The sequence below is a fragment of the Rhodotorula paludigena genome (assembly GCF_050403205.1).
Source record: "Rhodotorula paludigena JCM10292 DNA, Rt_paludigena_JCM10292v1_ctg52, whole genome shotgun sequence".
Taxonomy (NCBI): Eukaryota; Fungi; Basidiomycota; class Microbotryomycetes; order Sporidiobolales; family Sporidiobolaceae; genus Rhodotorula; species Rhodotorula paludigena.
The window spans coordinates 16869-29005 of NW_027481406.1; the positions used below are offsets into that span (position 1 = coordinate 16869).

A 12137-nucleotide genomic window follows, 5' to 3' on the forward strand; every position below is an offset into this window, starting at 1 on the left:
ATGCGGTTCATGCGGAAGTCAGAGGGAGCGAGGGACTGAAGGGAAGAGAGAAAGAGGGCGTCAGGTCTCGGCCGACGAGTACCAGCCATCGTCGCTCTTGGCAAAGGACACGCCTACGACGCTTGGCGTCGGCAAAAAGTCCGTGTGCGCGACGGTGTCGTCCGAGGCGCTGCTCGAGCCCGTGTGCTGTGCGACGAGACGCGGCAGGCTGTGTTGCCCGTTGGTCGGCGTGCTAGGCGAAGGGTAGTCGGCCGTCCCGTTTCCGCGGCGCGCGATCGTCAACGCCGATGCCAGACGCTCGTTCTCGAGTATGAGGGCGTCGCGCTCGGCGACGAGACCGGCCATGCGCTGGGCGGCTTCGCCCTGTTCGCGCTTGATCTGGGCTCGGACCCCCTGAAGGCCCTGCTTCGCCGTCGAGAAATGCTGGCGGGATTGCTCGTTCTCCTGCGCGAGCTTGTCGCGCTCGACTTTGAGCGCCTCCAACTGCTCGTCAGCCGAGGCCGCCGCCGCTTCTAGCTCCTTCACTTTGTCAAGCGCAGACGTGAGCGCCGTCGCCTGCTGCTTGTTGCGCTGATTGGCGGCTGCGAGGGTCTGTTGCTGTACGATCTTGAGACGTTGAATGTTGGTCATGCGCTCATCCTATCGGAGCAAACGGTCAGGGACAGCTCGCAAGTAGCAGTCACACACAGACGCACCTGCGCGGCCAATCGCTTCTCGAGGGTCATGATCTCGCCCTGCGCAAGGACAACGAGCTCACGCGACATATCGCGCTCGTGCTCGAGTTTGTCAAGCTTGTCGTGCGATTGCGCCGCCTCGAGCTGCTTCTGCAAGGCGGAGACATCGGCTTTGAAGCGGTCGCGCTCGTACGCGAGTCGGTCGTTGAGGATTGCCTTTTCCGCGCGGACCTTGCTGACTTCGACTTGCAACTTGCCGAGCCTGTGCGACAGCCTTGCGTCAGCGAGGTGAGGGGAGGTCGGAGGCACCGAGCCTGTCAACGCACTGGAGTTCCAGGTCGGCAAGCTTGTCGGATACAGGAACTTGCGGAACGAGGGTCGAGGCATGCTTTCTGAGCAGCTCTTGGAAGTCCGAGTTTGCCGAGTCGTGACGCGAATTTAGGTCGAGGGTGAGCTGCCCGACTGCGTCTTTCAGCGCGGCCTGCAGACTTTGACTCGTCGTCAAGATCGCGAGCTGTTGCGCCTGGCCCGTCTTGAACGCGTCGAGTGTCGAGCGAATCGAGTCGAGGTCGAAATGCGCGGAAGGCGGGACCAGCCCCACTTCGGCCAGAGCGAGCCTGTCGTCGCCCGTTGCGGGAGCCTTGTCAAGCCTCAAGACAACGGCTGCAGCGACCGTCTCCGCGAAGTTGAGAGGAAAGGCGGGCGAACTTGGCGATTCGACTTTGGCCTTCTCAAGCGCGAGTCTCTCAGCGAGCTCGTCGAGCGACACCTGGAGCTTGAGCATGGCTTCAGAGCCGGGAGCCACAATGCTAACCTGCCCGTGTGCGAGCAGTGCGGCAAGCTGCGGCTGCAGAGTGGCGACGAGCTTGGCGGAGAGCGCCTCGACGTCGACCTCGTTTTTCGCGAGAGGCTGCACGACGGCGCGAAGATCGTCGATGAAAGCTCCATATTGGGCTGCCGGCTCGTTTTCGAGACCAGGAGTGACGGGACGTGCGGGAGGAGCGGAAACAGGACGAGTTGGGTCGAGGGTCGAGACGGTCGGACGACGCTGGCGAACGGTGGCGTTGTGAGCCGTGGCACGCTCGAGCCCTTCTGTGACGACAAGCTCGAGACGGCTCTGCAGCTCGTCGAGCTTCTTCGTGAGCGCGAGGTCGACGGTGGTCCCGCGCTCACCGGTAGCGAGCAGCGCTTCGATGCGGTGTGCCAAGGTATCGACGAGTTCGAGCGGAACCGTAGGCGCGCGCGCGAGCGCCAGCTCGGACTTGAGGCTGTCGAACTGGTTCGCGATGACTTCCTCGAGAATGCGCAGCGGCAAATCGTTGCCTTCGTCGTCAGAAATCTCGACAACGCTCGAAGCGGTGCTGGCGATCGAAGGCGTGAAAGGCATGGCCTCGTTGTCGAAGACATCGCGAGCCTGTCGACTGAGCGTCAGATCGGATCAAGACGGAGGCTGCGAGTGCTTGAACGCACCCAGATCTTCTTGGCCATCGGTAGCGGGATCGCCTTGCTCTTTGCGCGCAGCGAAGTCGGAAGGGCTATGTCGACACTCTCCTTCCTCGCACGGGGGTCCCCCATCCTCGCAGGGCTGACCATCGGGCCCGCCTCGACGACTGCGCCGTTTCCGTGCGAGCCGTTTGCGCCCGGTGCTTGCGGAAACGGAGGGCCCGCCGCGTCCGAGCTGTTGGGCGCTCCTGCGGCTCGGCGCCGCGTGACCGGCTGCGTCGGTGCGTACTGCTCGGGAAGCGGGTCGTCGGCCGATGCGAAGCTGCGGTTGCCGACCTCGGACTCTTCCGCCGGGTCGCGCTCGTCGAGGCTCGCGCCACCGAGATCGTCGCGGAGCAGCTCGACCTCGTCATCGTCGACGTGAATGCCAGGAGGAATGGCCAGATGAGCGGGCGGGACCGGGAGAGGACGGCGCGGCTGCGGGTGGGCGAGCACAGGCGTCGAAAGGACACGCTGCATGCTGGTACTGCGTGCTCCGGCTTTCGAGCTGTCAGAGGTGACCTTCTGCCGTTTCGCCGAGCTGTCTGACGGGAGAGCCGGGAGCGGCCCGTGGCTGCCGCTGACATGGCGTGATTGTTGAGGCGGAAGAGCCGGAGCATGCGGTGGCGGGATGAAGTCGAAACCGCCTGTCGCGCCCTGGTCTGTTGCGGGCAGCGCTGGCGCGAAGGCCCCGAAAGAAGGCGTGAACTCGGCCGCGGTCGCGCGGAGCCCGGACGTCGTCGATAACGCAGCCAGCGGACGGTACACGCCTGCGCCGGGCTTTAACGGCGGGAGCGCGATAGCGGAAGAAGGCTCGGACGACGGTCGTGGTGAGATGGTGAGCGAACCGGGATGGCCGAAGGCACCGAACGCCAGCGCTTCAGCTTGCGAGCCGGAGGACGTTTCGCTTGGGCGGCGTCCGAACGCCGAGCTGGCGAGATAGGGGAGGCTCGACGGCGAGTGACCGTGGAGAAGCTGTCCAACGCGGCCGCTGCCGGACGAGTGCGACTCCGGCGAGCTCGGCAGCGCCACGTCGGCCGCCTGGCGCTTCTTGACCGGCGAGGCGTGAGGCGAACGCGGCGGAAACTCGAAGTTCTGCGTCACCTTGTGCTCGGCCTTGACCTTCGACGGCGAGGTGTCGACATCGGTGACACGGTCGATGTCGCTCGGCGCTTCGAACAGGACGTCGACTGGCGCTCTGAGCGTCAGAGTCGCTAGCGGCTTGTCGTCGTCATCGTCGCTGACTGTGGCCCCCTCGTCGACCTGAGCTCGTAAGTCCCGCGCGGAGCGAGCGCGCACGACGGCACGAGCGCGTGCCGCGTCTTCTTCGGACGGATTGCTGTACTCGTCTGCGCTGAGCTCGGCGTCGCCGTACTGCGAATCGTCCGAATGCGTGAGATCGTTCTCGCCTGCCGGCTCGACGTCGACGTTGATCGCCGGCAGGAGCGGAAGCGGAGGAAGAGCGCCGGCCACCTCGAGCGTGCCGAGATCGGTGAGCGCGCGGCTGAGCTCGTGGTGCAGCTCGGGCGAAGGAGCGTCGCTGCGCAAAGGCTCAGCGGACCCCTGGTCGTGCGCCTTCTGACCGCTGCTCGTGTCGGTCCAGCTGCGGTCCGACTGGCCCGAGAGGCTCGCCACGCCGGTCGCGTCCGTCTTCGTCGAGACGCCGGAAGCGCTTCTGGACGGCGGTGCGCGACGTCCTTCCTTCGGCACGCCGATGTCGCTCCCCGCCGGGATGCTCGCCAGCCCGTCATAAGCGTCCGAGTGGCCGCGCTCGGCGCTAGCAGCCTCGTCTTCGGGCTCCTCCGTGATGCTGAATCCGCGACTCAACTCCGCCGCAGACGGGAGCCAGCTCGGCGGTCCATCCGCAGCGATCCAGACCGACGCTTCTGGACTTGTTGGAAGCGGCGTTGCTGCCGCCCTGGCGAGCGGCGAAGTAGGGGGACGCGCGGCGAACAGAGGGGGGACGATGGTCGGGCTGAGGCGGACTGGCGAACGAGATGGCAGCACGGGCGAGAGGGACGAAGAGACCGGCGAGCCGATACCACCAAACGCTGTCGGGCGAGAAAGCGAAATGGACGGGCTGTGGCCGCTCGCGACGCCGCGGACCGAATCGACTGCGGTCTGCAGACGGGGCGGAAGGGAGGGCGAGCCGGCGGCAAAGAGCGACGCAGCACGACCATGCCCGTTTCTGCGGGAGAACAGGCCGTCGAAGGAAATGGGCGACGGCGAAGCGCGACCCGACGGAAGAAACGCGGGACGACGAACGTCCTGCACGCCGAGAAGTCAGCAAGTTCCGAGGGCGCATAGCGAAGTGACGCACGCAGTAGCCGTAGCTACCTTTCATCTGCTGCTCAAAAGCGTCCCACACTTCTTCCCAAGCCGCCTTGCCCGGCAAGTAGACGTCGATGGCAGACGGCAGTTCCGACTTCTTGACCTCGTCCTCGTGCTGTTCACGCCCGACGAGACTCTCCACGCGCTGATTGTTTGCGGCATCCTCCCGCGGGTGCTCGGCATCCTTGAGCGGCACACGTCGAATCGTGCTCCTCGGTCGCTTGTCCTTGTCCTGGCCGTCCTTGGTCCCGTCCTCCTCGGGCATGGCGTCGCCCTCTCCGAAACGCAGGTCGGGTTCTCCTCCGCTGTCCAGCTCGCGCGGAAGGCGCACGACGATTTTCCTGCGCTTCGGCTCCTCGCGCTTGATGGGCAGCGCCGGGCTCGCCGAGCTAGCGCGCGAAAGTGTCGGGCTTCGCAGAGGGTCGTCGCCCGGCCGCAGAGAGACGCTCTCGCTACGGCGGAGACCGGCTACGCGCGAAGCGTTCTGCGGCAGCGACCACGGGGGCTGGGTTGGGTCGAAAGAACGGGACGTCGCTGCAGGGTGGAACGATGGTGTCGCGGCGTGCAAAGTGGCGCGGCGCGAGGGCTGCTGCGACGGTGCAGGGTGGAAGGAGCTGGCCTGCGGACGGGCGTAGGAAGAGGGCGCCGGTTGTTGCGGCAGGCGAGAGTTGGTCTGAGGGAAGAAGGGCGAGGACATGTTGGCGGGGTGAACGGGCGTCGAGGGCGAGCCGGTAGAAGACGAAACCGACACCTGACGACCCAGCTGTGGCGCAGACGCAGGGATGTGGTCCGGGGCATCTGCACGAGCGGTGTAGACCCCGGTCGGCTGGCGGAACTCGGGCGTGAGCATCGCCGGCAACGGGCTGTAGCTTGCCGGAGAAGCAAAGACGAGACCGCCAGGAGAGCCGATGCTTGTACCGCTGCTCTCGCCAGGCATGGCGCCGATGTGCTGTCACAAGAGGCGTTGAAGGATCAGCGACGGACGCACACGAAAGCGAACGCAGGAGCGCACCAGACGCGGCGGGTACGGCTGCTGCATCGTTCCTGCTCTGCCGAGGTCGTGTTCGGGCCGTTGAGCGTCTCAGGCGACGAGTGGCAGCGACGACAGGGCGATCAGCGAGTGAAGGCGTGGGGGCGAGGGAAGAGCGAGGGCGAGCTGCAAGCGGGCAGTGCGACCCTGACAGGCCCAGAGCAGTCACTCTGCGCAGCCCAGTTCCCCGTCCAGGCAGCTCGACGGCGAGTGGGAGGAGCGACGGAGACCAAGTCCCGCACGAGGAGAGCCCGGCGCACAGAAGAGGTTCGAGCGCCGGAAACGACGCGGTGTGTCTTGCGACTCTTTCCGGAGCTGAAGAGGACCCTTGAAAGACCGTCAAGGTCTGCCAAAGAGCCAGGGAACGACCTGGTGCGGCTGCTCTCGTCGCACCTCCCCGATCGCCGCGTCGCGACGAGAGAGGCGGTCTGCGCACTGTGCGGAGTAGGTCAGTCGCGCGCTACAGCGCGAAAGGACTGAGCAGAGAATAGCGGGGAACGCACCATCAAAGCAATTGACACGAGCTGCAAGCCCTCGAAGCGTCGACCTTCTCAATCCGCGGCGACAACGATGCAATCAACGGAAGGTGCGTTGCAAGGGGAAGGGAGCGAGATATCTATTGAAAGCTGTCTGAGGGTGTCAAAATCACAATGTGGGTGGATATGAATGAGGACTTGCGAGATCCGGGTACAGGGCTTTGACGCATGGACGGTGTTCGTCGAGATGAGATAGAGGATAGTGAGGGAAAGGGGTATGAAGAGCAAGGTATTCGATTTGTGCGCGAGTGGACGACGAGGGTGAATGAATAGACGAGCGAAAAATGCTGGGTACGTGGCTTGGTGCGAGCGTGAGAGCTGAAGGAGGGAAGGGAAAGGTGCGGGACTGAGGGGAGCGGCTCAGATACCGAGACCGCCAAGCACGCTCGCGACTTCGTCGACACTCTCGTGCCTCGGCGCAGTGCTCGCGCGCGTAAATGCCGCGGCGTGCTGCGAGAGGTCGAGGCTCTGCGCGCGGCCGGCGAGCGCACGCGGCTGGCGCGACGAGGTCGGCGACGTCGACTTCAGCTCCTTGAGCTTGTCTTCGACCGAAGCAGACTGTGACAGCGTGTTGTTACCGCCACTGCCGACGGCACCGGCCGCACCTGCCAGGGTGTGGTTCGACGAAGGCGAGGCAGCCGAGAACGACGCCGACGCGCCATGGTGCCGCGGAATCGCTGCACGGTACTCCTCGTTGCTGAAGCGTGATGTCGGCGCGACAGTGGGCGGTAGCGCAGCGCTCGCGAAAGGCGAGACAGGCGGAATGCTCGGCGCGCCGAAGCCGCCGGCCGCGGGGCCTGCGGGCGGTGCAAAGCCCTGCATCGGTCTCGGGGCGCCCCAGTGGTACTCGCCACCCGCCTGATGAGGCGGAAGCTGGTGCGGCGGCGCTGCGAATGATCCGGGCGCAAAGGGGTGATGAGGCGGAGGGGCGACAGAGTGGTGGTGCGGGTGTGTCGGCTGGTGGTGCTGTGTGAACTGCGGCGGAATGCGAGGAACAGGTGGTACAGGGTAGAAGGGAGCATATGGCGCGGCCGCACTGGGCGCCGTGGCAGTCGGGTCGACCAGCGAGTGCGGGTCCGTCGGGACAGGCGGTCCTCGCGGGTATGCGGCGGACGAGCCTCCCGGATTAGCGTCAAAGATAGCCTTGATGTTCGGAGACGAAGCGGCGAGCCGCAGCTTGCGGTCGGACCCAGGTCGTGGGTCGGGACGGGCCTCGCCCTCGCCCATCGCGGTTGTCGACAACAGCTTGCTGTTGAATGGCGCGAACACGTCGGCGAATGACTCGGAGCGCGGGCGTAGCGAGCCGGGATAGAGGTTGATCTGTGTGAAGGAAAGGTAAGTTGGAAGATCGCGACGGGCACAGACCTGCTGGATACGCACCTTTCGCTGGACGAGATACTCCTCGACCAAGTCGCGGCTCGTCCCAAGGAAGTCGACATTCGAGCGGTTCAAGCAGAAGCGGATGATGGTCTCCTCGTTATTGCCCGAGCGGTCGACCCATGGCAGGATCGTAATGTTGAGGTCGCGCTTGATCTTCTCGGTCAGTCCCACAAAGTCCTGCGAGAGGGCGAGGTTGGCCATCTCGGTCGAGTGCGGCAGGCGGTACTCGCTGATGCGTCGACGATATGTCAGCGAAATTTACGAAGGAGGAGAATCGGGTTCAACGCACGCTTCGAAGGGGACGTGGTCGAGCAGCATCTGCGCGGCGATGTGGACCTGGCTCTCGGGGCCGAAGATGCTGACGACATCGCTCGCCGTCTCTTTGTTGGGGAAGCGCACGTGCGAGTTGGTCTTGGCCTCGATGTCGTGGATGAAGATGCTCTTCTCGCCGAGCAGCGTGCGGTGGTACCGGCGCGGGATCGACACCGTCTCGACGATAAAGTCCTTGTCCTTGGGCGCGACGAGCTCCATAACGCTCTGCTTGAGGTGCTCGAGATTCATGGCGTTCTTGGCCGGCGTGCGCGCGACGACGTTGTCCTCGTTGTCGTTGTACCCGCCGAGCGCGGCGAACTCCTCGGCATTCGAGAACTTGACGTAGACGCCAAACTTCTTCATGATGCGCTGGATGTTCTTTCCGCCGACGCCGATGATGCGCTTGTGGTATGCCTCGGGAACGTGGAACGAGATCTCCGCCGGAAGCTCCTCCTGCAGCATCGTCAGGCCGTGCAGTGCGCCCATGTCGTTGCCAGCGACGTCGATCAGGAAGTTGTAGTCGTTGAACGTCTCGAACTTGATCTTGACATTGGCCGACTTCATGATCTTGTTGAGCTTGCCGTTCTTCTTGCCCGAGATAAATTCACGGTGCTCGTTCGCTAGCTCAATCTGGAAGCGGATCTCGTGATGGAATGCCTGCGCGCGGCGGAGATATGACAGACTCACATCAGCTGTTGGCCATAGGAGAGAAGGACGAGGACGCACCTTGACAAAGTCGAGCTCGAGCACAAGCTGCACCGCCGCGCGGACCTCGCTCTCGAGACCATGGAACTCGAAGCAATTGCTCTTGAAGACAGCCTCGGCGCCGGACGTGACGCTAATGTGGCGGAGGATGGGTGGGATCTGCGCCGGGTTGATGCTCGGCGGCGGCATGAAGACGTCGAACGAGATGGGGAGGAGCCAGAACGATGCCACGTAGAACTGACAAGCCTGCAGTAGCGAGACAAGCGTCAGTCGCGGCGTGGACCTAAAAGTGCGTGCATGCGCGGGGGCTAGACGCACAAGACCCATGATGGACCGGATGGTGCGCTCGATGTTGACGCGGTGGTCGCCGTAGACCGAGATGAGGCTGGCCTGGCTGCCGATTGGAGGGAAGTTGATGAAGGTCCCATTGTCGTTCATGATCTGCTTGATGTCCTCGAGGCGGTCCGAGAGCATCCAGTCGAGCTTGCGCGGGAGAATCGCCGTATCACGCGAGATGATGCACTTGCTCTGCGCGCGCGATTCCACGTCAGCACGCCACTGTAGCTCGAACACCAGCGATGATGCGCAGGCTCCGGAAGACACGCACCTTGTGCAGCGAGACCTGGAAGAGCATGTCGCGCGCCCGCTGGACGCCGAAGAACTCGCCCGTCAGGAAAATGAGGTTCTGCTTGGCGACGAGGTTGAGATTCTTCTGTCCGAGGATGCCAGACATGGGCGTCGGGAAGTAGATATTGGTGGCCGTCTCCTCCTGAATCGTCTGGATGACGCAGCGCTTACGCCCGGCGAGGATGGCGTGGAGCTTGTAGTCGATCTCGCACACTTCGGAATGCAGGCCGCTGAGCTCGTCGAGGAGGACGAGTAGGCGGACGCGCGCCTGTTCGACGCTCTCGTACGGGCCCGTGATGACGATCTCGACGTTGCGCTCCGTCTCGAGCCCGAAGCCGATCGAGGCGTTGGCTTGGCCGACGATGGCGAGGTGCGCCTTAGTGAGGGAGGCGATCTCGTCGAGCTTGCGTCGCATCTCGACCTTGACGTTCTCCTTGCCGTCAAGCACTTCGGCGCGAGGAACCTTGACGACCGACTTGCGCTGTGTGGATTACGAGTGAGTACATGTAGAGCGACAGAACATGACATCGGAGAAGCTCACCTTGAACGGGCTCTCGCGCAGGATGTTCCCTCGCGCGGCCATGACCTGCTGGTACCCTCCGCTCAGGTGCACGTTGTACATCGTGCCGGCCTTCTCCGCCTGCGTTGTACCGTTCGCAGCGCCATTCTCGCCGATCGCAGCGGGAGCAGCGGGTCCGGGTCCGCCCAGAATCGGCGAGGTCGGCTCGATGGGCGTGAACGAGACGATGCACTGATGCGCCGCCATCGTGTCGACGCACAGGCGCTGCATCGCATCGTTGAAGTCGACGCTCGAGCGCTTCTTGGCGGCTGCGCCGCCGTCTGCTCCACTCGCAGCGGGCTGTCCCGCCTGGTCTCCATCTGCGCTGGCGCTAGGTACGGCAGAGCCGTTCGCCGCACCTCCCGCTACGCTCGTCGCATCCGTCGCGGTCTCGCCTCCGCTGCCAACCGAGCTGGACGTCGAGTGCCCCCTCGTCGCAGCGCTGCCAGCGTCCGTCGAGCCATCCGTTGTCGAGTCGGCGTGCGGCTGCGGCAACGCTACCGCGCCATCCGACTGACTTGTCTGATGTCCAGGCGTGCGCGGTCGTGTGGCCACAGGTGATGGGGCGCCGAGTTCGACCGAGAAAGTCGGCGACGAAGCGAGATCGGCGGTCGAGGCCGAGGACCGGGGCAAGCAGAACGAGGTCGTGTAGATGTCCATGGCCGAACACGTCGAGGGCTCTGTGCCCGAGTCGCGAGACGCTCAGAGAACTTCTGGCGCGTTTGGAGCCGGCTGAGAAGGCTGGCGATGCCCGTCTGGACCGGAGGGGAGGGAGAGAGCGGAAGGCGAGAGGGCGTCGCCAGGTCGCACAAGCTCGTCCGCTACTGATTGAGGTCGCTGGGGACGCTCCTACGGTGCGTGTTTGACGCAGGAGAGCCAGTGAGGAGGTGTGTCGACCCAGACGAACGGTCTGACGTCGAAGCTCTTCGTCTGAGATCGCACCGTTCGAGTTGTACGGGCCGAGTCAGCTCGTGGATGCACATCGTGAACGTACTGAAGACGCACCGTAAGCTCCTGCGGACGATGCGGGCGAGATGACAGTCGACGAGAAGAAGCGGAGTCGGCGGCGAGCGGGGAATGCAGGTGCGCCCGGAGGACAAGCGCGGGTACTAGGCGGTGTAGTGTACGGGGTATCTGCCTGACTGGCTGGCTAGCAGGCTGCAAAGGTGACAAGCGGGAGCGAGCTGAGCCTCAGCCCGAATTGCAGCTTGCAGCTGTTCCCAAGCACCGCTGGCCGCACTCTCGCCTGTTCTGCTTCTTGCGTGCTTTTGTACTCTTTTCGAGACTCGCACAGGCTGGCTTGCCTTGTATCTCGCTTCGTCGAATGCTACCACTGCGAGTCGCTTTTTCTCGTCGATCATTCTCCCGTACACACGCCTCAACTCGCATGACATACAAGGACGGATGTACTGCTGCGCCGCAATCGAGCATGTCACCGTGGTTCGTGCACTTGTCGAGCAGCGAAAGGAAGATGCTGGCGCCTGCCGCTCGTGCCCGCGTCATGTTCCCTTCCACCTGCCTGTTGGGGTCGGCCAGCATCTAGGTCTCGTGCGCTGCAGATCTCGATCGCTCTGACGCTCAACGTTCGCAAGGAACTGCTTGCTACATTTCCCCACCTCGGGGCTACTTGGCCTTCCAGCACTGCTCCCGCTCTCTCTTCTCTCCATCTCCGCGCACCTCTAGACATCATGCGCTTCTCTGCTCTTGCCCTCCTCGCGTTCGCTGCTCCCGCGGTCCTCGCCGTCTCAGTCCGCGACCGCGTGCAGGACGTCGACGTCGACGTGCAGGACCAGCTGACCTTCGCGGCCGACGGCGCCATGCACGGCTTTGACAACCCGGACGACCCCTGCCCCGATCTTGTTGTCCGCTGCATCCGAGACGGAAACGTCATTGGCGATGTGCGTTGCCGCCACTCTTACCGCCAAAGACGACGCTGACACCGTTTCTTGCAGATCGGCGAGAAGAGCTTCTGCCACAAGGGCGGCTTGAAGTGCCGTCAGTGCCACACCAAGATCAACACTGCAGAGTACGTCTCGGGAAGCTCGACTCATACTGAACGGCAAAGCCGGTAGAAAAAAGCCGGCCACGGAGACGGCACACAGGAACGGGACCAGGGTGGCATTCGTGGCATCCCGGCTCACTCGATCGCAACCCATTCTGTTGTTGTGGCGACAAGCTAACGTGATTTGTCTCCGCAGGTGCAACACGAAGTACCTCAAGGACTGCGCCACGAAGTGCGAGGCCGTCGGATCGCCCATTTGAGCGCCGAGGAGGCGCTGCACGCATCCGCCCCTCCAACATACTGTGTAGCCCCTGTTGGCATTGACCATGTGAAGAAGTGTTTGACTATGCTATGCTACGCTTGGCGTTGAAGAGCGGTCGATGCGAGACGAGCAGGTCGTTCCGCGTGAGCCGAGTACGGAAAGGGCGTCCTGCGCTTTTCGACCCCCGTGGTGGACGGTTCGAGCCTCGTCGCACTGCTGCTGCCCTTTGCTGGTAAT

General features: G+C 63.9%; 3 protein-coding genes across 3 annotated transcripts; 1 reads left to right on the forward strand and 2 right to left on the reverse strand.

Moving 5' to 3' along the window:
• Positions 1–60: 60 nt before the first annotated feature.
• On the reverse strand, positions 61–5526 carry JCM10292_005546 (uncharacterized protein; the record flags this gene model as incomplete). Its single annotated transcript, XM_076651491.1, has 6 exons — positions 61–639; positions 696–936; positions 1001–2088; positions 2145–4424; positions 4477–5436; positions 5500–5526. 6 exons carry the CDS (start codon positions 5524–5526, stop codon positions 61–63), a joined length of 5175 nt encoding a protein of 1724 aa, XP_076502908.1.
• An 887-nt stretch (positions 5527–6413) lies between these two features.
• Positions 6414–10296, reverse strand: JCM10292_005547 (uncharacterized protein; the record flags this gene model as incomplete). Its single annotated transcript, XM_076651492.1, has 7 exons — positions 6414–7373; positions 7434–7662; positions 7723–8402; positions 8472–8696; positions 8769–8978; positions 9058–9558; positions 9619–10296. 7 exons carry the CDS (start codon positions 10294–10296, stop codon positions 6414–6416), a joined length of 3483 nt encoding a protein of 1160 aa, XP_076502909.1.
• Positions 10297–11324: 1028 nt separating this feature from the next.
• Positions 11325–11898, forward strand: JCM10292_005548 (uncharacterized protein; the record flags this gene model as incomplete). The annotated part of the gene is made up of 3 exons (XM_076651493.1): positions 11325–11534; positions 11589–11662; positions 11835–11898. 3 exons carry the CDS (start codon positions 11325–11327, stop codon positions 11896–11898), a joined length of 348 nt encoding a protein of 115 aa, XP_076502910.1.
• Positions 11899–12137: the final 239 nt, after the last annotated feature.